Genomic DNA, 27,671 nt, shown 5'->3' on the forward strand with positions numbered 1-27,671 from the left:
TAAAAAAGAATTTGAAACGACTCAAGGTTAATTCATAATTATGCGGGAAGTCCTGCCCTCTGACACATGTGCAAAGAACTGTAAATAAATCTGCCATCTTCCACCATGGCAGAAAGCGTGCGAGGGAAGCAAGGAAGAAAATGTGTTTTGATGGACTCTTGAGGTGAAAAGAAGGAAGATGGCTGGTTCATACTCTATATCGCTGTTTGGCTCTCTCGTTTAGTATCACTCTAAAATCATATTCATAAATACTCTTATCATTGAATATTCGCTTTAGATAGATCCATTTCGCGATGTTCTATATGTTTGTACTGTATCGTAGCCCCCATTTGAGGGCCTCTTTGCAATTAATGGTAGTTTTTCTCGTAATCTGCAGGTTTTTGTGTCATATCTAAGCATTGAAAGATGTGATCAATACATATGTTAAATGATTTCCATACAAGATATATAGAGTATTGATTGCATTTATTGGTAAAATCTCTTTACAAGCGATGTCACATGGACGTACTACTCACCTCTTCCTCCATTTTTGTTTTGGTTCTGACTGCGTCTGAACATATCACGGGAATTTTACTCATCAATATTCATATCCTGGTGTTGATTAATGAGACTAATTCCGGCACCGATATCTCCGGTACCCTTTCAATTTCAAGTTCAAAACTTTATACCAGTCTTTATTTATATATTATTGATTAGTATACAACAACATATCCAGTCAATAAAATATGAAAAAATATCTATAATTAAATGGGTCTGGCTCTTTAAGGTTGCAAAAATTAAAGCACAGTGACCCTCTCCTGTTTAATCATGAAAATTTTTCTCAAAAATTTTTATATTCAAGCATTACATCGTAAAATAGTTGAATACTAGATTATTTTTTTTTTTCTATGTATTCGAGTATCATACAGTAGTAGAAAGGAGTAATGGTAAACATATTGCCCCTGTAGGGTTTGAACTAGCTACCATTTGGTCTCTGTCCAGACACTAGACGGCTTGACTTTAGGAAATTCCTCCTCACAGAGGCTAGTAAGGCAACCTGTACTCTCAACTTCTACACTACTCCTTCCTTTACAAAGTTTTTGACCCCAAAGACAACAGCAACACAGGTTCAGTATCTCCAAGGAAGCATCTCCATTTCCCATAGCTTCTACCCTTATAGTGGTTAAGGGCACCAGATTTGTAATCGGAAGGGGTAATGAAAAACACCATGCTCTTTGCTGGGTTTGAACGAGCAACCCTTTGGTCTCTAGCTTGACACTCTACCACTTAACTACAAGTTGAAATTCCTGTTGGCCAAGGCTAGAGTAAGGTGACCTGTACTCTCAACTTCAAAAACTAGAATAATATGTAAAAATGAATTATTTCTTGTTACACATATTCTGATGCCTGCAACAGAAAAAGTATTGGAACAACTAACCAATTTTCTTTTCTTTTGCTCTTCAATTACTTTCTAAAATCTAACCAAAAAAGTTAACAATAGTGCAAAAGTTTCATAGTGAAATTTCTTTACTTTTTAGGGACATAGAAATCTATCAAAGAAGCAATTTGGAAGTTGGTTAAGGAACTTGTTATTACAAACCAATTTATAAAAGCTCATCATGATATCATGGAGCATGACGAAAATAACAAACGAACAACAGAAATTTTTTAAGTTTAAAGGACCACAACTCTGAAAAAATATAAGATATTGAAATTTCAATATGTTATTACAAATGTACTCACAGATTTATCAAATTAAAGCTCCTGTAACTTTGACTCAAAGACATCTGGAAAAGCTAATGTGTGACCAACAAGAGGACATGGACCATAGCCCAATTTCATAGAGAGGAATTAAACTAATAGGGGATTGATAAAATGGAAACCATCAGAATCATTTACACAGCCGAATGCTGTACACATGTGTAATACTTGGGTAAAAATCATGCATACATATTTTGGCATATAAGAAATCCATGCAGCTTTTGATCACATCTTCACAATGTTTGCATTTGTGATAGAAATCTTAAAGAAAACTGCCACCATTAAGCTGATCTGATGTTTGATTTTCATGCCCCAAATTGTTACTGGTCTTGACAGTTAAAAAGGCAGGGTGATTGTAACAGTGTAACTGTATGCAATCATAGGGTAAATTGCAAAATCCTGATAAACCTCTGGTCAGATTGAATGAAATGAATATTCTCTTGAAAATAAACTTGATGCAAAGTGTTCGACATGTTAACAGACTACCAGGTACATAAAATTATCAGTTAACTACTCATTTACAAACAACAGCCTAAAATGAATATTTTGAAATTTGTAAGTGTCGGTTACGGTAATTCAAGGTCCTTCTATCATGAAAGGAAATTGTGATCCAAATATCGCTTGGTATATATTTCTGCAGAAATGATGAAATTGAATCACCACCAAAATATGTAATGTTTTTATAACACTGCTACATTCATTGATGATCCCAATCATGATTTGTTTAGATTCATAAGTTGGATTTGTTCTTGAGTTTTTCAAGATGAAGTGAAAAGTGAATAATCAAGAGTTGATGTTATCATCAGGCAGAAAATTATTATTGTTTTGTTAAACAAATCATTCATTTGAACTATATGCTAATTTAAATTGACCAGTTACTAACAAGTTGGAGTTATCCAACAGGAAGTTGAAAAAATTAATTACCACAGAAAATACAAGACCGTTAATAGGCAAAAGTAAACTCAAAATATATCAATCTAATTGGCCTCAAGAAATCAACAGCTGTGAAATGAAAACCATTTAAATTCTTTTGTAATTCATGTTTGAAATTTTCACTAATGACTGGGTATCTCTAAGTAGCTTTTAAACAACCAGGATCTGATGTGTGACTTGTCATTTTTAACAATATATCAATTCTACAACTATTTTACCAGTATACTGAACACAATCTTGTTTGTACTAATATAGTAAAACATTAATGAAGATGTCAATTTGCTGTGAAATTTATTATATAAATTATGATCCGAGAGAAAATGTCAACCGAGTGACTAAAAACTGATCCAGAAATATAATGTTTCATCTCTAGATCAATGTTCAGAAGTCCCTATGTTATTGTAATGATTTTATTAATGAGCTTTATAACTGGACAGGTACAAGATCAGCTGTTACTCGTTATAGTTGTTACTGAAGTAGATATAAGTAAATGTTTATTTCTACCTGTTACTTTGTTAAGAGAGAGCATATGTTAAGTATTGTAAAACTTCTGTGTGATAAGCAAGTTTTGGAACCAACTAGATTACAAAGTAGAATTATTTACCTGTCACATATGTTCTAACTTGAATTTCTTTCCAACTTTGCATTTTCAGTGACTTTCAATAAATTCCCTTTTTTTCAAATAAGAGGGGGCACTTCTTAACGATTACATGTAATGTTCATATTTTTTTTTTGACTTCACGTTTTGTTTCATTAAAACATTGGAATGATCATTTGATGTCCCTCTTGCAATAAATTTGCATGGGAGATAATCAATTTAATCCATGCAGTTTAGACATCCCGACAGATTCCCACGTTTTGGTCACAACATGGCAGATGTTTATCAAATCTAACTTTATTGTCGAATTGATTAGCAATAATGATAATTAATGAACCATATTTAAGGTTAAAGTCATGAGTGAAGATTGTTGTAATTTCTGAAACATAAAGCTCCTCATTGACAGGAAATGAAAGCAAATGGAACTTAAAATTTTCATTTTGCTGTAAATGCGATATATTTTTATTGATGTCCTTTCATTTCTTTGATGTTTTTGCCTTTTTTATTTATCTGAAATTCAACCATTTCCCATTCATTAAAACAGCACAGTTCAACCATGCTGTCGGTTCCAAACACATACTAAACTCAGATGGATGTTTAGGCTGTGACATACATTAAATTCTGATGATGTTTAGACTGTGGCATACACACATTAAATTCTGATGATTTTTAAACTGTGGCATACACACATTAAATTCTGATGATGTTTAAACTGTGGCATACACACATTAAATTCTGATGATTTTTAAACTGTGGTGTACACACATCAAATTCTGATGATGTTTAGGCTGTGGCATACACACATCAAATTCTGATGTTTAGGCTGTGGCATACACACATTAAATTCTGATGATGTTTAAACTGTGGTATACACACATCAAATTCTGATGATGTTTATTCTGTGGCACACATACATAAAATTGTATGGATGTTTGTTTATACGATGGTAACAAAATTCTGAAGGTAGAGTTATACACTAGATTTACCAAATATTGAAACATTTTGTTGTGTTGAAGCACAAGGAAAGTGATTCATTGTTTCATTGTTCAAAGTTTATTAAATATCTGTATGTTATTCATTGTTTGTGATATTTTGTAATATGGTGGTCAGCCAAGGACTTGTTTGTGTGTTAATCATTGCAGAGAAAACAAACCATGGAATTGTTAAAGAGACCATTATAAAACTATTTCAATTTGTTGATAAATGTTGCACCTGTCCTTGAACCAGGAAACTATACTTTTGAGCAGGTAGTGTCTTAAGTACGACAGGACCTCAATAAGGTTTAAAGGGGTAAAGTGAAATGATTTGTGACAAGTTTCATAAATCTTACATGAAATGAAACGAATGTATGAAAACACCATTTAATTAGACTCCTATGAAATTTAAATTGGTAATGATCTTACTCTCTGTTAATTCATTTGATGACTTCACAGTACATAAGATGCATAAAGCTCAGACGTCATCAACCTCTGAACGGATTTAGTTTATATCCTCACCACATATCACAGTACCATGGATATCTTCTACACCTGATAAGATTTTGGTGGTCAGCGGTCAAGGTTATAAAGGTCAAAGTCACCTATGATGAAATTCAATGTCAGAGTTGGTGTAAAAGATGTTGCTTTTATTGTTATCTAACAACAGCATTCATATTCACATCACAGTGTAACGTCAAGATCTACTTCTTAGTACATTTTGGTGCTCATCAGTCAAGGCTAAAGGGTCAAAGGTCGCTTTTTACCACTTATTGAATAAAAATGCTTGTATAGGAAGTCTCTCGTAAACCCCTCAGTTGACGTGTGATATTTGCACCATAGTATTTATTAACAGCAAAATCAGTTCTACAACATTTTGGTGATCATCAGGTAAGGTTGATAGGCCACAGGTTACATGTAGCCTCTGTAGATCAGATGAGGGAGGAGAGTGGTATAATATTTGGGAGCTCCTGCTCACTTTCAATATCGAGCATGACTCTTTGAGCTTTTTGTATCATAGAATAACCTTAAATGTTATGATTGCTGTTCAGAATTTTACACGAAAAGATCCTGAGAGAGTATTGATTGAAATAAGGTGAAGTAGATGATTGTATTTGCGAAGAGGATGATATTTTTCCAACTGTTCTGTAATTTTCTCAACATATTTAGTTACTGTATGATTTCTGATTAGACAAACAAAAATCCATGTACACATTTGTATATTGATATAATGTTAAAATATATACATGTACATTGCATAATATAACAATCTTGCAAACTTGTAAATTGAAATATCACGATAAGCAGCTGGTTTATATTGCTGACAAGAAAGATTTAAGGACAATTCAACATATTGTAGATTATCATAGGCCAGTTAAGGATTCCTTATTGTTTTAAAAAAGATAAAGTATTATACAAGCAAATAATCCAGTCTGTCGTGTCTTTGCCAATTGTTCAATCAAAAACTATTTCATCACCCAAACAGCTTCATTTGTTAGGAATTATGTTCAAAGATGACACAAAGGTTAAGGATGAAAATCTTTTACACAATTTGTATTTCAAGGTTACAAGTTCAAGGTCAATACCATCTTTTCATTGTAGTAAAGGTTTTCTTATCCTGTACATTGTCCTTGTTCTCAGGGTTTTTTCAAGTGGAATTCTCTTTTGGTTATTGTTAGAATATTTTGGCATTTTGTCAAAAATCCAAAAGTTCATATAAAAATAGTTTGTAACATAACCCACTGAAAACAGGTTTGAGGGGAGTTTATCAGAATTATCTGTCTGTCCATAAAAGCTTGTAAATTCAATTTCTGAATCAAGGGATAGATTTTTGTTAAGATTTTTGCCTTGATTTGCTTGAAGAAAGGAATTTGAAAATCTATCAATCAGTCCCATTTGAACCTCCTGTAAGGGAAAAATCTGAGTGTTTTAACACATTTTTCTCATCTGATATTCCACTGCAAGGAAATGTTAACACCTGAGCAGGGATATCAACTGTTAACACAATGAAACTCAATAATGTATTTCAGAACAGAATGTACAATTTTAGAAAAAATACCACTTTCTTTAATTGATATTTATGTAGCTTAATCTCTTCATACTTCAGTTTAAAAACATTCCTATTTTTTAAACAGATATTTTTGCAACATATTCATCCCTGAATGGTTTCATGTTTTATAATCGCTGTCAGCAGTAACATTGTTTTTTTCACATTTTAGTACCATATTTGACCCAATAAGTGCAGTGTACTAATAAAATCCCTAAAGGAGTCCTTTGAATGGAATTATTTTAAAAGTGAAAAATCCATCTACATGGAGGAAAGATGATTTGAATAAGAGGAGTGGTTTTGTGTATATATACTGATAGATTGGTGAAGTCACTTTTCTATGGGCTTTAATTCAACAGGTGTGGATCTCCTACTCTTAGAGGAATGAAAAAAGCAAGGTTGCACTTTTTAGAGCAAATATGGTTCTTTGAATCTTCATTTTACTAAATCAATAGGAAAGATGATTGGGTAGATGTTTTTAAAGACTTAATTACACTTTGTATCAACAAAATTTTTGGCAACTTCAAAAAATTGTTGGTGACTCAATGTAAAGCAAAAGCAAAGACTTGTGTAAATGTAAATTGTTTTGAAATAATTATCACAGATACACTTGTATAACAGGAAAATCCATAGCTTATTTCTTTTTTGGTATCAACATAAACACTGATTCCTGATATTATCACAAATGTGTATGTTATAACCTGTCACTGAGGGATCATTCCACCAAACAGCTATCCTATAACCTCCCTGTAATGTTACATTGTCATGACAATGCAGTCTAGACTATATAAAGTATATCAAATATCAGCACTATTTCTTAAACACCAATGTTGAACCAGACTGAGCTTCAGGCTTTGGCTCTTGATCCGACTCTAGTGGTTTGGGTTCAGATTCTGGCTGTTTATCATCAACAACCTCCTCTTTTTCTGCAGGGACAGTGGACACTTCATCAGGAAGTAATTGTTCCTCCTCAGGCTCGGTAATGAAGGTGATTATCTGTACTCTTTCCTGAGGTCTTCTACCAGTAACAAGGATTTCATATGTGTTATCCACAATATCTAAATCATCAATCATTTCATGATACCGTTCATCAAGTCCAGCATAACCATTACGAGCCTCCCTGTCTATGGCGTCGCGTTCCTTGATGGCGTCACGACTGAATGCGCGTATCTCTGAGCCTGGTGCTAGGCTACTTAGCCTTGATACTCCATCACCTGGACCAGATTTGGTGGGAGACATGCTCAGTTTTTCTTTGTTGGATGGAATATCATTAATTTCCAAATTAGATGCAAACTTGACAATACTTGGTGGTCGTCCATCTTTTTCTTCCACATTCTTTTCCTTCTCTAATTCCTCACCTATGACCTCGCTTCCCTCCCCTAAGCTTTGACTGAGACTGCCATCAGCCTCCTCTGATATTCTATCCATCCTGCTCGATCGTGGCCGGGAGGATTCTCCATCAGACTCATCATCCACTGTGGATGGTCGCGACTTGAGTCCTGGTGTGGACTCCATTTCTGATACTGTGTCAGGGGAGGTGCTCGTATCATCACGTGACAGTATCTGCTTGAGTTCTTCATCTGCTGTTGGAGTGAGTATACGAGGATGAGGTGTGGTTGAACGACTGCTAGGTTGGCTCATGGATGAACGAATTCTCTGCATCATTGGTTCCTTCTCCTCTTCATGTTCCTGAGTACAATGAGTAACAATGAATAGTTAAGACATGTAACAAGGATGGATAGGCATCAAATATTCTCATACATTGGTCATATGTGAAAATAAAAATAAAACAAATGTTACTGAAATTTCTGTATACTACCCTGTATTTAACCCTCATAAAGTCTAAACTCTAGATCATAGGGATTTAAAAGAAAATCAAAGCTTTGAAATATCTAAGGAATTATAAAATGACTCGCACAGTAGCACTAAAACTTACTTTTGAATCACTATTCTAAAACAATCATATTCAACACCTGACAGAGATAAACATTTCAATGTCATTGATACAACAATGAGATATAAGCTTATAATTTCCAGAGATGGAAAAACTATTAGTTACTGAAACAAGCCTTTAACACAAAACCACAAAAAATATATAATTATAGGGTGATAACATTTCTAGAGTGACATGTACTTACAAACTTAGTCACACTACACAATCTGGAATACGAGAAACTGTGAGTGTGAAAAGGGTCATGGAGGAGTGATTTCTTCTCATCAGTTTTCAGACTCAACACTGTATATGGGTTATTTCTACGAAAGAAGATCTACAGAGGGCGTAGAGTGAAGAAAGGTTAGTGTTACGCAGAAGCATTTAGCATACATGCATAGTATTAGCACAGTATAACAGTAACCGGGTGAATACATTTTTGAACTGGTGAAATGTGTTTTCTTAATGTTCAGTGAATTTATTGTTTCAAAATCATTATACTTGACTCATGAAATTTTATACTACAAGCATATTAAAAACATTTCAAAATTAGTAAAAATATTTAATATCCACCAGAAAATGCTAGAAACATGACAATTCAGCTGTATTTAATCTGAGATATCCAAGCAAAATCTATATAACTACTTCCAATTCTTTTCTGGCAGTATTTAATATGTCCTATTGAAAGTGTGCAACCCTGACTGGTAAGACTAAAAAATGTCTAACCTAACTAGTAAAAAATCTTTCTATATTTTACCAATGACTGCCACTGATTGCTATAATTAAAAATTTACTGTACTTACGAAAGAGGAGACTTTCTTATGTGAGAAACAAATTAACATTGATATGTTCTCCTTTGACGATTAAAGAGTAGAGTAAAATGAATTGTCATGCATCATTGTATATTATTCAAAGAACACAAAGGAAAAAACATTTTTGGAAATATATATCTATACAATTTACTAGAAGCACAAAGTTACCAAGCTTGAAATGAAAGGTGAGAAGTGGACACCACACACTACAGATTTAGATAATTAGTAACATTAGCACAGGACTACAGATTTATTACACTTTACCTCTAGTTCCTTCTCCGACTCATAAATCATACGAGCCAAGTTTTCACGTTTGGTGTCGTCTTTTTCTTTTATGGTGATCTGTGCAGCAATATTATTGCGTGTACACAGTTTTCGAACTTCATTCTTGATCTGAGCCACCATGTCCATATCTTCTGTAGCATTGATTCCAAACATCTCCAGGGTCTTGGCAATCTCACTGGAATTTATACAACGATATCAAAGTATAGACAGATTATATTAGAATCTAGAGGATAGTATCCTAACATAAAATTATATCATGGAGACTTTTTTAAAACGCTTCTAAAAATTTGGATGTCTTCCTTTCAAAGTATTACTGCTCTGGAAGCAAACTGTTATCCATTTATAAAGCTGGGCAGACAGGAACTTGTGGATTAATCAGAGAATGTGACAAAACAGACTTGAACTATTGTCTGTTTGTAACATTTGCCTATTGACCTCACAGTACAATATGTACCAGTTGTGAAACATTTTATTAATAGTCTTAATTTCCCAGATTTAATTTTATTATTATTTAAATATATTCAGTTTTGTGCAGATGACCCTTAGATTTCAAACTATCTACTTACTCCCGAACAACATCACTAGACTCCACCAGAAATCGTTCCTGTAGAACCTCTGCAACCTCAGGGGTTTGGAGTTCCAGACACATCAGAGTGTGGCAAGCTTCAGCTCTCACTGCTGAGTTCTCCTCATACCTCACAGCCCATAGTAATGTCTCTGTGATTTCATCTGTTACCACACCAATCTTACCCAGAGCTGCAAAACACATTTTCTTTCCTGAATACTGAAATATTATACCTAGACTACTCTAAAGGTGAAAATGTATCTTAATTATCCAGCTGTTTTTAACCGAATGTTTGAAAAAAATATTACTTTAAAGGCTGTAAAACAGAATACCAAAAAACATAAACAAAAAAGATATTTGTTCAGTAAAGAATTGATAAGCAGCCAAATGGTCCGGTATTGCTCACCTGCTCTGCAGCTTATACTGAGACAACTTCATTGGGATAGTTCTGGTTACACTTATGTTCATCAATCAAAACATGACAGTACTGTATTTATATATTGCAGGTGAAGTATTTACAAGAGGAAGTTTAAAGAGTTTTACACTCTGACCCCTGTGACCTGAAAAGGATTACATGGTTAGTAATTTGAACAAACTTGGTAGTCTTTCTTTCCAGGATGCAGGCCCCACATTAGAATTCTTTTCCTCCATCTTAGTGAGAAAAAGTTATTTTATAATGTAACACATTTAAACCCTGTGACCTTTGAAAGAAGATTTAGGTCATTCATTTGAACAAACCTGGTTACCAGCATGTCACTGGTCAAATATCATGACCCTGGGCACCCTTGGTTAGTGAAAAGAAGTCATTTAAAGATAACATTGATGATGGACTAAGCATCTTGGTGCTCACTTAACAATGCCCTTCAGGCAGGTGAGCTGAAAATTGTAATAGATCTACATATATAAAAATAACTGAAAACTAATGGTAAACTGATACCATATCATCACGAAATGGTTTTTGTGATGTAACCTTTTCTTCACATGAACTAAAGTTACAACCTAAAGCTGTTACACTCACCTTGAATAGCTAAAGCTTTGACCTTCCAAATGGTTTCAAACGTGGAAAGCTTGAGAAGTTTTTCCAATACTAACTCATCTTTGATCTCCAAATTACCACATGTGATGCACACTTCAGAACGTATAGATACATATTCATCCTCAAAGCTCTTTAAGAAGACGGGTAATAGTTTGGCTGTCATTATACCTGTATAGATAATATAAAACATGATCAACAGTGGTCATACTTTTAATACAGCTATCAAAATTCAGTGTTATCTTATGTATATACCTGGGTATATACACTGTTAAATCTATCTTGAGTAATCTGGGTGGAGGTGGGGGTGGGGGGTGGAGGTGGGGTGGTAAACAGACTTTTTCTTCTCATTTTTTTCATTCCCCCTTTTTCCCTCATTTCTATTTCTCTGTTTTCTCAATCTGTCTTCCATGAAAATTTTTCAATACTAGTGGTCTATCCTACCATATATCAGAAATAAAGCCATTCACTGTGACTAATTTTAATCGACTAATCGAGGCAGGGTAGAGTTAACAGTTGCAAATACCATCACAACAAATGATTTTTTTACAACTGACGGAGCTATGACCCTGAGACAGGTGTTAAAGTCCCTGTGCAGTACATAAGATACAAGATGTACAATCCATTGCCTGCTCATGATAAACATATCTGAGAAGAACTCAACCAGTAATGTTGTTTTGTAAGAATTTCTATGCTATTGACATTACCAATCTAAAGAAAATGTTCCAAAATATCGCAGAAGTTTAATTATAAACATGTTGAATCCATCAGAAGTCAAGTTTGCTTGTTTTGTTTAACACCCCATGTCATTTGAGGTGGGGACTCATAGAAGATGGTGACTACCTCACTGATCAACATATGATTGGTCAAATTTACCTAACACTCTACTGGTGAAGCAATGGTGCCCCTCCTCCAACCTCAATTTGAGGTGGGAAGGGGGACAGCAAGGCTGAGTGGATGTGAGGTGGGAGGGAAAAAGAAGGCTAAATTGGAGGGGGGAGATCAATGACTTGGGAAGAGGAGATTTGACTCAGTATGATATGTGAGAGGAAGGCTGACTAGATGAGCTGGGAAAGTATTACTAGTTCAATTGAACACATATAGGTATTGAGTCTGTGGTCGGATTTGTATGCTTTGAAAAAACCAGAAATGTACTGTCTGTTTACTTCAATACTCTAATACATTTATACACTTCCACCCAGTCACAAATGACAAAATAAGTTCAACTGCACTGTCACCACTCACCCAGCTGTCCAATCTTATTGATGGCCTCCAGACGAGTCATCTCGTCGCCAGTGAGGAGACGATCACACAGATCATCATGAACTTCTTTACCATGGCTGGTTTTACCCAAACATTGCGCTGCTGATTTACGTACATCTTCATGCCAGTCATTCCACATCAGGTCTGCCAACTTGTTTGTGATATCCTGTACAAAGATATAATCAGTTGATTTTAACATGCTTTATAATATGCTATATAATACTAAACACTACATATTATCAAGATTTAAGCTTGAATTTTCTACAAAATTATATATATACACAATACATTTATATAAATATAAGTTTTGTTTGATCACTTGTTATACCAACCTTGTTGATGGTACCACTCAGTGTGGGAAGGATCTTACAGGCAATCACTTTGTGTCTCCAGCTACTGCTGTTCAGCTGTTCTGCCACCATTCCATGGACCAAGGGCTTCAAACATAAAGACAATGCTATATTGTTTATCAGCTTATAAACTTCATGCAGGCAGTTCTCATTACAATCCCCCCTCCCATTTTTTCAATGAATTTCATTACATTCATAGTCACCATTTGTAGCACCACTTAGCAATGTAATAATGAAAATTTCACTTGAAGATCTTGGTCAATAATCTGTCATTATATTCCTCTTTAATGTAGAGCATTTAGCAATTAAGCAGCTAGTCCAGCCAGTATATTATTCCCGTTGACAAATAATTATATCATTGTAAAATATCAATAACGAAAAAGAAAAACTTAATCTTACAGAAAACAAGCTGAGCTTTCCAAGCAGGAAAATGGCTTTTTCATGTTTGATGGTGTCTTCTGTTGTGAGGAGTTGATGGATTACCTCCCCTACCACCAGGGAGTTACAAACACCAAAGTGAGCCAGACACTGTGCAGCTGCCCAGCGATCAACTACATTCTCACTCTCCAGGGCAAAGTGTAAAATTTCCTTAGCCTGAAATAGAGGCAATGCATAACATGTATAAGATATTTCAAAGATACATTCATCAAGTTTGTCAGAAAATCAAACAATAATTGATTGTTGATTTTGAAAATTGACCTCCAAGATGGTAGCCATGGCAATAATGAATGTGAGGTCATCCATTAATTCTTCTGAGGAAGCCCAAGGAACTGATAAAGGATTCCTATTTACCTGATCAGACGGCCTGTTAAGAGAGTACAATGTGATGGCTGCAGCAATCTGGACATGCTGCTCAGCGTCCTCTAACAGACATTCTAATGCCACAAACAGGCGTTCTGGAATCTCTCCATCTCCTAATGGAAAGTTAAACTGGTTTTCCTGAGGTACATATTCAAAGTCATCCCTATTGGCATTGGCTCGTTGCATCTCTGCTGCCTTAGCGATAGTTGCTATGGCCTTTAGTCGGACATGTGTCTGGATGTCAGCCATGTCTTTGATGAGGTCATCTGTGGTGCTGTCTGCCAACTGACCACTCAGGTGCCACTTAGCTCTCCATTCATCAACTGGTCAAGGAAAGATTGGACCATCAAGCAACACAGTCAACATTGAACATAACAGTTAAATTCTAATATACCTCTATCATTTTTCCTCACTCTGACAATAATGAACTCAGAACTGTCCTCTGTTAGGGATATTTACTTACTGACTTGTGTGAGAGCCTGGTTATTCCTGGTGATTCTGCGAGTTGTCGGGTCAGGTGACCTGTGGTACTCTGGATCATATCCAGGGGGCACTATACGGCCATCAAGATCCTGTTGTAAAAATGTTTAAACTTCTGTTGAAAATTTATAAGACACAAAAGTTAAAAAAAAACTATTTTTCTTAGTTTGTTTTTTCATTCATGTAGGTCAATGCTTGGATATTTGGTTTTTACCCAACCAATGATTACCTTGATTATACTGGTGTGTCAGAAAAATGATCAAGGAAGTGTTTCACTACTATCAAATATATTCTAGATCTTTTAATACAAATTGATACACTACATTGTATATAAATTCATTTGACCATGCACTTCCCTGACTTGATCACTTATATTTAGCATGGGATTTAATTTCATGTCAATTAAGTGTGAAAAAAACTGCGGATGGTATCCATGTTGATTCTGTTCAATCTGTTCTGTTAAAGTCATTAGAGATCAGCAATCATGAAATTATGTTGTTTGTGAATATGTCTGATGAGGTAAGTTCGTGAAACAAAGTATTCGCGAAATGTAAGCAATTTACAGGTATAATCAACGTTACCTGCCATTAAACAGGTGAGCCCCAAAATTTGTACAAAATTAATTATGCACTGATACTTAAGTGCAAACAGCAAGTAATGGCAACACTTGTTGTATAATCTCGCAAACTGTTGTACACTGCTTAAAATTCCAGACTTATTGAAAGTTACATTCAACAAAATTCTGGTTGAAGGTCTGCAATGTTACTTACAGTAGTGCCACTGGGAGTTTGTCCCTATGTTACCTTCATCTGTTGCCACTAGGAGTTTGTCCAAATGTTTTTACATCTGTTGCCACTAGGAGTTTGTCCAAATGTTTTTACATCTGTTAACACTGGGAGTTTGTCCCAATGTTACTTACATCTGTTGCCACTGGGAGTTTGTCCCAATGTTACTGACATCTGTTGCCACTGGGAGTTTGTCCCTATGTTACTTACATTAGAGATACTGGGAGTTTGTCCCAATGTTATCTGTTGCCACAGGGAGTTTGTCCCCATGTTACTTACATCTGTTGCCACTGGGAGTTTGTCCCAATGTTACTTACATCTGTTGCCACTGGGAGTTTGTCCCAATGTTACTTACATCTGTTGCCACTGGGAGTTTGTCCCAATGTTACTTACATCTGTTGCCACAGGGAGTTTGTCCCCATGTTACTTACATCTGTTGCCACAGGGAGTTTGTCCCCATGTTACTTACATCTGTTGCCACTGGGAGTTTGTCCCTATGTTACTTACATCTGTTGCCACTGGGAGGATGTTACTTACATCTGTTGCCACCCCAATGTTACTTACATCTGTTGCCACTGGGAGTTTGTCCCAATGTTACTTACATCTGTTGCCACTGGGAGTTTGTCCCAATGTTACTTACATCTGTTGCCACTGGGAGTTTGTCCCCATGTTACTTACATCTGTTGCCACTGGTAGTTTGTCCCAATGTTACTTACATCTGTTGCCACTGGGAGTTTGTCCCATCTTTGTAGACCTTTTTCCACCTTTTTAATACTTGGCTTGTGAATGCTGTATTTTTCGTGGTCAGTTTCAGGGTACCAGTCCTCGGGTGGCTTAGGGTACTGGTTCTGTAGCTGTTTACGGTACTGATTCTTTGTGCTCATGTAAATACTGGTATTGTCACCTTTCAGCTCATGGATTTGTTGAGCACCTGAAAAGACATTGATAATATAAAGATTATATTTAACAATCTAATACTATATCGGAGGCATCAGAACTTGTTGTTCTGCATAATGTTCTGTAAAGTAACTTTCTTTCATAGTTCACTTTTGCAATTTCCACATCAGAAGAACTTATGGTAATTAATTTTTGTGGAACAGGCTATAATATAATTGTTTTTCTTTATCATCTCTGTTTCGCTGTGATTGATAATCTTAAAAGAACATCATGATTGTGAAAAGGAGGTTGGTTCGCAACATTTTGTTTCACAATTTGATCATTGTCAAAGATATCAGTGCAGTATGATCTAAAAACACCAGTACTTACCAGTCAGCCATTCCTGCTCAAACATGTTATTTGTGTCGAAGAGTTTGTCTCCAACCTGTGGATTGACAAAGTCGCGAATGGTTGGCAGAGGTGGCGGGGAGTAGGACTTGATTGTGATGTCTGCTGTAGCATTGATTGCTCCTAATTTAACATCAAACACAAGGATTAAGACTCCCATTCTACTGTAGTTATATACATCCTGATTCTATTTACTCTGATGAAACATGAAAGTAAACACAATGACAATATCATCTTATGGAAATCAATGTTAATTTAAAAATCATCTCCACTTATTTAGAGCTGCCTAAAGACTATCTTAATGTAATGTGAATTCAGAGTTTGGCTTCTCAAGGAGGTGGAGCATGGTAAATTGACAAGTCTTGTACAAAATCATCATTGCTCTGACAGATTACTGAAGAGACTAGCAGATAATGAATGGGACAAGTTGGTGTGTGATTTTACAGACAACAAACAAGACAACAGTAATGATGACTGTCCAGGTGATAGGTAATGAATAGTCTACACAATAGAGGAACTCTATCATAAGATATAGGAAATCAACAGTATTATATTTCATTGATATCTGGATTAATGTCACCGTTTGTTTATGATACATACATATATTAAATGTCACCCAGAAAATACCACTTGCATGCAGCCCATATCATTAGACCAACTCAGCTATTCATAGACTGGAAGTCTCTCTTTAGCAGTTCAGTAAAGCATGCAGACTCAAGTAAACCACAAGATGTTTGGATTGATCCTTAGCATTTTGGGAATCTAGGCTCCCAGTAAACATGAAGAGTTTAACTCTAGATTAATTTACTCACAAATTGTGAAATTGAAAAATGTTCATCAGTAATTGTTCTGACAAAAATGAAACTAAAATGTCATTAAAGTCAAGAATTCTGATCAAAGAAATATCATTACTTATATTACCATTGTCTGAAAATAGTCTGAAAATAAAGGTTCTAGTAATCAATACCACACTGAGAAAATCAATCTTAATTGGCAGTAAACAAAGGTATTGATCTCACTTTCTATTGTTTAGACTGATAACATTTTTATATTGTCTTTAGATGATACTGCAAAATCTTCAAAATGGTTATTGGTCCTTACAGAGGGTTTAGATCTATACTACATATACATGATATCTATACATGTTCTGTAATGCTTTCAATTATATTTACTGTTCTAACAGAAATCTAAAGTAACTACTGGAGGCCACATAAAATTAATTTGCAAATCTTGTCATTTTAAATGATTCAACCATTCCTTTTCCTTTTTAACACTAACAGAGCAGAAAACAAAACAAAAAAACAAAGTTTAAATGTTCATGCTGTAAACTTAACAAAATCAGCTAGGTTTCAAATGTCCTCATTTGAGATTTAAGTCAGAACAATTACAAAATTAATTTGGTGTGGTCTCAGAGTGAATATCTAGTGGGGACTTTAACCAAAACCAGGGTAAGGTGTTACATCGGTCTGTACTCAGAAATATTAAACATATCAATTAAAGCAGGTTTACACAGTGTAGAGACAGTGTATAAACATAACAGTCTTACTCAAAATGTTTTTGGAATAATTGATATTAACTTCAAACTGAAATTTCAATGAAAAAACATTCTTCATCAACCATTTTTCATTAAATTATCAGTGATATGTTCTCTTTTCTAATTACTTTGGACATTATTATCAACGTCAATGTCGTTTACATTGAAAAATACAAGTTTATAGAAGTTAAAAGTTCAAAGGAAATTGCATTTCTGAATTAAATTAAAACCATTTATATACAATTTACAATACCTATATGTTATTACTAAAACAACCTGTTGATAATCATAAAAATATAGCCAGTAGCTTTCACTTCTAGATAAAACTAGTCACCTTTCATGCACAGTTTGTGCTTTCAGCTTGTAAATGCACTTAAAAAATTAAATTTCATAATTAGCCTATTGCATAAAAAAAGTTATACATTTTTGAATGAGTCTTACTTTATATCAAACAAAATACTGGGATGTTTTGAAAATATCTGTTATTGAGTTTTCAGCAGCCATGCCCTGGTAGACATACCAATGATATATTCTTTATGGTGATATATACGTCCTGATTATTACAATAAGTTTACTGTGTCTAGATCTAATGGTCAAATCATTTAATTTAAATAAAAATGATAAGTGATAATGTTTATGTACATATGTAGACTGTTCCACAATCATGCTCACTTAAAACATGTTCTGAACATCTGGAAGCTTAACAGAAATCTGAAACTAAAATAACAACAACACAACCTACCAAATAACTTTGAAGCTTCATCATTTTTATAAGTATAGAATCAAGCAAATCAAAGATTTGATAGAATATGCCTACGAAAATGTTGTTTTAAGTTTTAACAGTTGAACATTAGATTGTAAATGTAGTTTCTATTATGAAGGTGCTTGAGTTCTGATAAGTTATTATAATTATTAAATTATAAGTCAATTGTTTGGAGGTTTTAGTTAGATATAGATTGTTACATTACAAATGTAGTAAAATTTGTTTAATACTCCTACACAACACAGAAGTATGATGGTCAGTATCCCAGTACAGTATACATACAGTATAAATAACCAGGCTTAATTAACATTATTAAGGTCCCTTGCTTTATATATATATATATATATCTGTGCCACAACCTGCCCCTTACATCACCATGATTATACGAAGTAATCAAACTCATGTTTTACTTCAACATGATTACAATTAGACACACGCTTTACATCACCATTGTTTTACATCACCATGAATACAATCTGATACATGTCTTACGTCACCATGAATACAATCTGATACATGTCTTACGTCACCTAGAATACAATCTGATACATGTCTTATGTCACCATGAATACAATCTGATACATGTCTTACGTCACCATGAATACAATCTGATACATGTCTTACGTCACCACGAATACAATCTGATACATGTCTTATGTCACCATGAATACAATCTGATACATGTCTTACGTCACCCTGATACATGTCTTACGTCACCATGAATACAATCTGATACATGTCTTACGTCACCATGAATACAATCTGATACATGTCTTAAGTCACCCTGATACATGTCTTACGTCACCATGAATACAATCTGATACATGTTTTACGTCACCATGAATACAATCTGATACATGTCTTACGTCACCCTGATACATGTCTTACGTCACCATGAATACAATCTGATACATGTCTTACGTCACCATGAATACAATCTGATACATGTTTTACGTCACCATGGATACAATCTGATACATGTCTTACGTCACCATGAATACAATCTGATACATGTCTTACGTCACCATGAATACAATCTGATACATGTCTTACGTCACCCTGATACATGTCTTACGTCACCATGAATACAATCTGATACATGTTTTACGTCACCATGGATACAATCGGATACATGTTTTACGTCACCATGAATACAATCTGATACATGTCTTACGTCACCCTGATACATGTCTTACGTCACCATGGATACAATCTGATACATGTTTTACGTCACCATGAATACAATCTGATACATGTCTTACGTCACCCTGATACATGTCTTACGTCACCATGGACACAATCTGATACATGTCTTACGTCACCCTGATACATGTCTTACATCACCATGAATACAATCTGATACATGTCTTACGTCACCATGAATACAATCTGATACATGTCTTATGTCATCCTGATACATGTCTTTCATCACCATGGACACAATCTGATACATGTCTTACGTCACCATGAATACAATCTGATACATGTCTTACGTCACCCTGATACATGTCTTACGTCACCATGGACACAATCTGATACATGTTTTACGTCACCATGAATACAATCTGATACATGTCTTACGTCACCATGAATACAATCTGATACATGTCTTACGTCACCATGAATACAATCTGATACATGTCTTACGTCACCCTGATACATGTCTTACGTCACCATGAATACAATCTGATACATGTCTTACGTCACCATGAATACAATCTGATACATGTCTTACGTCACCATGAATACAATCTGATACATGTCTTACGTCACCCTGATACATGTCTTACGTCACCATGAATACAATCTGATACATGTTTTACGTCACCATGAATACAATCTGATACATGTCTTACGTCACCCTGATACATGTCTTACGTCACCATGGATACAATCTGATACATGTTTTACGTCACCATGAATACAATCTGATACATGTCTTACGTCACCATGAATACAATCTGATACATGTCTTACGTCACCATGAATACAATCTGATACATGTCTTACGTCACCCTGATACATGTCTTACGTCACCATGAATACAATCTGATACATGTCTTACGTCACCATGAATACAATCTGATACATGTCTTACGTCACCATGAATACAATCTGATACATGTCTTATGTCATCCTGATACATGTCTTTCATCACCATGGACACAATCTGATACATGTCTTACGTCACCATGAATACAATCTGATACATGTCTTACGTCACCCTGATACATGTCTTACGTCACCATGGACACAATCTGATACATGTTTTACGTCACCATGAATACAATCTGATACATGTCTTACGTCACCATGAATACAATCTGATACATGTCTTACGTCACCATGAATACAATCTGACACATGTCTTACGTCACCCTGATACATGTCTTACGTCACCATGAATACAATCTGATACATGTCTTACGTCACCATGAATACAATCTGATACATGTCTTACGTCACCATGAATACAATCTGATACATGTCTTACGTCACCCTGATACATGTCTTACGTCACCATGAACACAATCTGATACATGTCTTACGTCACCATGAATACAATCTGATACATGTCTTACGTCACCCTGATACATGTCTTACGTCACCATGGATACAATCTGATACATGTCTTACGTCACCATGAATACAATCTGATACAATCTGATACATGTCTTACGTCACACAATGAACACAATCTGATACATGTCTTACGTCACCATGAATACAATCTGATACATGTCTTACGTCACCATGATGATACATGTTTTACGTCACCATGAATACAATCTGATACATGTCTTACGTCACCATGAATACATGTCTTACGTCACCATGGACACAATCTGATACATGTCTTACGTCACCATGAATACAATCTGATACATGTCTTACGTCACCATGAATACAATCTGATACATGTCTTACGTCACCATGAATACAATCTGATACATGTTTTACGTCACCATGAATACAATCTGATACATGTCTTACGTCACCCTGATACATGTCTTACGTCACCATGAATACAATCTGATACATGTCTTACGTCACCATGAATACAATCTGATACATGTCTTACGTCACCATGAATACAATCTGATACATGTCTTACGTCACCATGAATACAATCTGATACATGTCTTACGTCACCCTGATACATGTCTTACGTCACCATGAATACAATCTGATACATGTCTTACGTCACCATGAATACAATCTGATACATGTCTTACATCACCCTGATACATGTCTTACGTCACCATGAATACAATCTGATACATGTTTTATGTCACCATGGATACAATCTGATACATGTTTTACGTCACCATGGATACAATCTGATACATGTTTTATGTCACCATGGATACAATCTGATACATGTCTTACGTCACCATGGATACAATCTGATACATGTTTTACGTCACCATGAATACAATCTGATACATGTTTTACATCACCATGAATACCATCTGATACATGTTTTACGTCACCATGAATACAATCTGATACATGTTTTACGTCACCCTGATACATGTCTTACGTCACCATGAATACAATCTGATACATGTTTTACGTCACCCTGATACATGTCTTACGTCACCATGAATACAATCTGATACCATGTCTTACGTCACATGAATACAATCTGATACATGTCTTACGTCACCATGAATACAATCTGATACATGTTTTACGTCACCATGAATACAATCTGATACATGTTTTACGTCACCCTGATACATGTCTTACGTCACCATGAATACAATCTGATACATGTCTTACGTCACCCTGATACATGTCTTACGTCACCATGAATACCATCTGATACATGTTTTGACAATCATGTGAAATATCACAATAGTACCAATGAATTCACTGTAAAACTGAATCTTTTTGTGTGAGTTTAAAATTCTTCTTGTCAATTTTTCAGGCAGTGATTTGCTAACATTTCCTGTAATAAGTCCTGGTACTAACACAAACTCTTACATCAGAGCAGGTTTATTGAATTAAGTGTTTAAACCATTTCCATTGATCTGGACAATGACAGGTTGGTAGGATAAATTACCAGACATGTGTATCTGATAAATATAGATATATTTCCTTTTGTCTGATATGTACTTTATCAAGTGCAGACATACCCTTGATAAACATTTGTATGTCAAGATCAAGGTAAACTATAATAAGCATATATCACTCGATAAAATCAGGGAACCTGTTTTTATCATGTCAAAATTTAGCATGACAAATAATTGCATTTGATCATTAAACAGTTTTTAAATCTACATCCAAATCCAACAGGTAGGGAATGAAATAGAAAGTACCTGTGAAGATAGAAAATAAACTTCACAAAAATATTCACTTTACAGAAACTGACAAATTAAGACATCCACAACACACACTCTTCTAACAAGTTAATTTCTATAACAATCACTTAAATACAGGTAATGAAACAAACACATATCATTTTTTCTTACAAACATTGTGGATACTTTCCTTATAATTCGAGTCTTTCTTTTTTTTCAAACAAAACAGTTTTTTGACAACTGCAATCTCCTTGTACCAACATTTCTAATTGCATCCTGTGAATTCTGACTTTGTTGGACATGACATGCTTTCACAGATGTTTACACAAATTACACCAGTAACAAGAACAGATGAGAACATCACTACAGAATTTTAGTGTTCCATCCTGAGTCTGGGCTTCAAACAGACAATACAGAAACATACCTTGATTGCCATTTCAACTTGGTCAGGAAAGATCAAATATATAATAATGATGAGATCGTGATTATGATAAAGACACAAAACCACAAGTATCAAAGTGCTTGATAAGGTTAGATTTGTCTTTTAAATATAATTTATATATATACATATGTTTTTCTGTTTCCTTTTCTATCGATCTGCATTAAAAGCCCAGATTACAACTTCAGAACAATAAAGAAACAGTTTGAGAATTTTCTGTTTCCACAACAATTAGGAAATATTACAACTCGACAAGAACAGAATCAGTGACAGAGACACGTACATTATTCTGTCTTACAGCAACAAACATGATCTAAATGTGAGTCTCTACTCTCAGTCCTTCTCTACAAGCTCAAAACCTCATACACGCGACAATCCACAGGCATCCATACTAGTTACCTTTTTGTCCTAAAACTAAAACCAAAAGAAAAAGAAAAAAATGGAAATGAAAGATATAAATCTGATGATATGATCTGGATTATATGTATCCTTGGTAAACTGCATTTGTATTTAAATGTAAATAAAAACAATTCAAATCTTCATTCTAAAACACAAATTCCATGGAAGTTAAGATGTGGCAATCCCATCATATTGTAAAGAGATTACAATTTTCAATTCTAAATATTTTTCAAGTTAAGTTCTTCACAAATTATGACTCTTTACATATCACAAAAGCAATAACACCAGAAGCTATCAGTCTTTCACAGTCAGGTGATTATCTCCCTTTACTCCTCGACCATCTTATATCAGCTGGCTAAATCATTTCTCACCTAATATGTTTTTTATCTATGATTTATCTTTATTTTAGTAATAGAAAGGGACTACTTAAGAAAGCATTGATTTCCAGGAAACTTTCCCGTTCAATTTCGATTCTGAGTTGACCCAACATTCAAAATGGCTACCAGTGACCATCTTGGATTGTGGAGCTCTAAATGTTTATGTGCAGTAAGAAAAACTCCTTCTACTTGCTAAACTCTAACTTTGATCAGATATAGGTATGTGTATAAACATACAATTGATTGTGTTCTCCAGCAAAGCAATTATGATAGATATTTGACAAATTTTAAATCGTTAAATACTGTTGACACATAATACGTCTTCTCAAAAACATTTATTATCAAAAATCTTTTAAAACTTGACAACTGATCTGATGAAATGAAATACGACTTAAATGATTGCAGGTCCAATGGTGACCAAGCATTCATGATACACAAATAATGATGTATGATAATAATAAGTAAAATGGGAACTATCTACAGACAGTATCACTGATACCTAGACTGATATTTTTATGAAATAAGACAGTGATGCACATACTTAAAATTTTCTCATTTATGATTAGGATTAAGTCTTTTTTCATTTAAGTTTATGACCATGACACACATCTGTGCTAGACTTGTTAAACTGAGTACTATAATTAAAAATTAATGCAGTTTGAAATGTAGCAGAAATGATCATAGAGAGGACTAGCATGCTGTAATGTTGTAAGTATATAGATGCAGTAGTTTGTTTGAGTCTGTCATATATATAATGTTAGTATTGTGAAACCTGTCATATCCAAACCCTAAATAATCAAATAGCCTCGTGAATTGTCAGGGTCATTTTGACATGTAACGTAGAATTGTAGACTTATTGTAGTAGGTGGTGGCTACCTCATTGAACAACATATTGAAGGCCTGTCATATACCATGCTGAGCGACAAATTTTGAGTAAAGTGTCTTGCTCATGTACACAACCAAATAACATAGACTTATCTGTATCTCAGAAACACAAACCATCACGCATTGGAAGTGTCAAACCACACACCTTGGATTTTTCCCTAAGGTTACATAGTTTAGGTGAACCCTCTACAAGCCAAGTTATCACAGACCCTTGTGTTTTATCAGACCCCTGTAATCTAACATGTCGTTTAACCAATAATTTACAGTGCTTGATCAGACCTTTGTAATTTGACTACCTAAAATGACACAAATGTCCCACAATATTGGATAAGAATATATTATCTGACAAATTGTCTAAACACACATACAAGTATGTCCCACAGTGTTGGATAAGATAATTATAATCCAACACATCATCTTAAATCACCTACATGTATTTCTCACAGTGTTGGATAAGACAATTATGATCTGACATACTGTCTAAACTGATCACCCCCCCAATCTTCCCTAATTTCACCTATGATATGACTTATGACTAATATGTTATATGTCATAGAGTTGGTTTAGACAGGTTTCACTATACCTCATGTGCTATTTAATTGTGCTTTCATTACCATTTAAGTCAAACACAGCTGAAACAAAAATCTTATCATAGATATTTATGTCACTGAATTTACACAAATCATGATTTTCAAACCTTTGTCTTAAAAACAAATGTGATTCATTTGATGAAATCATGATAGAAGTATTTCATTCAATATGCATCAGCTAGATCTATCTATAAACTGTAATATAGAACTGTCTGTGAGACATTTTCCCACACAATAATGGTGATTCAAACGATAAATCTCAAAAGCAATAACACATTTTACTTAACAATATTTTTGTTTTCTTTTTCTAAACTACAAGAGGAAAATTTTGATATTTGGTGAAAATTATGAAGTTTATCATCATATCAAATAGCATATCTACCTATTGAATGTAGCACAGTAGAAGTCAGGAAGAATATATTTATAGCCATAATATACTGGCTACAAAGTAGTTCTGTCAACATCCCACATATGTATCCATATTTACTGACCCCCTGTACCAGGGTTTCAGTTCGGTATCTTATAATTGGGGTCCTTCTGTATATTTTGAAAGGTACCCCTGAAAATACTTGAGGACCTTTTTAATTTCAAATGACTATGTCTCAATGCAAACTCTGCTTTTTTTGTCTTAAAATTAAGTAATACAAGACTATCAATCATATATATTACCTGACAAGAAGTCCCTATAATATGCTAGCCTAATATATATGTACTTATCATCATACATCTAAACCAATGTGTAATCATATTTTCATATATACCTGCATCTTCCTTCTCCTGCTTTTTCTTCACGCGCCGTATTCCTGCTGGCTGTCGGTAGAAAGGAGCTTTGTTTTCCTCAGAGTATGGGTCATTGGCTTCAGGCTTTGTACCTTCTAAGTTGTAAACCTTTGCCAGCAGGCTGAAATATAAATCATACAGCAGACTATAGTAAACCTTTGTTGATAATGAGGTAAGACCACTTTTATTGTAAAATGACAGAAGCTGTGAATTGTCTATTCTAAAAATAATTGTTTCACAGTGACAGAGGGAGTACCAACTGTTAACATTGGGGTTATCTAAAACTTGTTTACATTAAATAGATGATAAATAAATGATAAAAAATTGAAGCCCCTCAATTATCAAAGCCATGTGATTGTAAATGATGTATCATAAGTATGAAAAGGATATTGCAATACATAACTGACTTAAAAACCAGTTTATGAAATGAAAAAATAATCTTGAAATGAGTTGGGAGCACAATTTATGAACAATTTCTGAAGATAATGGCACTAGTAGAAGCATTATTCAACAAGGTTAAGATAAACTTATAAAATTTCAGGACAATTTCTTGGGAATAATTTCAATGTGGAAAACCATGATGACAATTGCAGGAATTAAGTTAAAGACTGCACAAAATGTGTAACCATTTCTATAATATCAAAATCAATCAAGTTTCAGGAAATCTTACTTACGTAGCTTCTTTTTTTTTCCATTTCTTCTTTGGCTTTATTTCATCAGCCTTTTCCTCTTTTTCAGCAGCATCCATCTCCTCTCTTATTAGCTCACTGTGATCTGGTTTCCCATACCAACCCTCAAACATGGCTTGCATTTTTTCCTTATCTTCTGCTGTCTTCATCCTCTCATACACAAGCCAGCTTGCAGAGGACTTACTCAATTCTGACAAAACAAATCCATCCCAATCAAAATCTTTTTCTTCCAGGATGGGAATATCTGGTAATTCTACAAGTTTCTTTTTCTCAGATTTTGTTGGACTAGGTGCTTCTGGCAATTCTTCTATTTTTTCAATATTAGGTTTATCAGTTTTAGATGTTGAAACTGGTGTTCCCTTTCTGCTGTCTTTTCTACTTGATAGCGGTTTCTCGACCTCCTTTCGAGCAGAAACTGGTTTCCTTTCTTTTTTTGGCAATTCTTTTTCTGACTTTACTTCAGTCATAAAAAATCCTCCCAAATCTTCCTGGCTGCTCTTCAACATTGGATTATACTGTTCTTCAAGAGCAGCTTTCCTCAGCGCATCTTTATGCATTTGCATGGCTTTTTCCATGATCTTCCTCTTCAGTGGTTTTAGTTGGGGCTTTGTGGAAACAGTGAGATTACATGGCATGTGGCGTCTGTCAGTGTTTCTGGCATCATGTCTCCCGGGAGGTATCTTCATTTTAGGTTTTGGTGCAACCAGACCATGTGGAGTCAAAGCTTCATATAAGTATTTTTCATCATAAGGAAGCATGTGAAAACAGCGGTCCTTGACTACATCTTTTTCAAATCTTATATCCCCGCTGATCTTTTTCAAGTAATCTTTTTGAACAGGTTCTTCTTTCAGTTGATTTGTACGAAATACAACTGAAGTTGGTTCCCGCCCTCCTCTGCGTGAAATCATTAGGTCCAAGGAGGTTGTTGTGTCCTCAGATCCCAGCTGTGGGACCTTGACTTTGTCTGCACATGCAAACAGAGAGGGAGTATTCATACTCATCCTGCTTTGACGCATCATCTTTGCAGA

General features: G+C 34.7%; 1 protein-coding gene across 1 annotated transcript; it reads right to left on the reverse strand.

The window, feature by feature from the left end:
- Positions 1-6,905: 6,905 nt before the first annotated feature.
- LOC132545343 (HEAT repeat-containing protein 4-like) lies at positions 6,906-26,792 on the reverse strand. Its single transcript, XM_060209020.1, has 15 exons — positions 26,629-26,792; positions 25,936-26,075; positions 25,199-25,216; positions 15,863-16,003; positions 15,313-15,527; positions 13,795-13,903; positions 13,323-13,654; positions 12,930-13,124; positions 12,513-12,617; positions 12,163-12,346; positions 10,903-11,088; positions 9,886-10,075; positions 9,299-9,494; positions 8,431-8,559; positions 6,906-7,981 (listed from the first exon to the last, which is right to left on the reverse strand). Exons 1-15 carry the CDS (start codon positions 26,790-26,792, stop codon positions 7,103-7,105), a joined length of 3,183 nt encoding a protein of 1,060 aa, XP_060065003.1. The 3' UTR covers positions 6,906-7,102.
- Positions 26,793-27,671: the final 879 nt, after the last annotated feature.

This window comes from Ylistrum balloti, unplaced genomic scaffold (genome assembly GCF_031769215.1).
Source record: "Ylistrum balloti isolate Yb309-2 unplaced genomic scaffold, AGI_CSIRO_Ybal_v1 Utg369840, whole genome shotgun sequence".
NCBI classification, from domain to species: domain Eukaryota; kingdom Metazoa; phylum Mollusca; class Bivalvia; order Pectinida; family Pectinidae; genus Ylistrum; species Ylistrum balloti.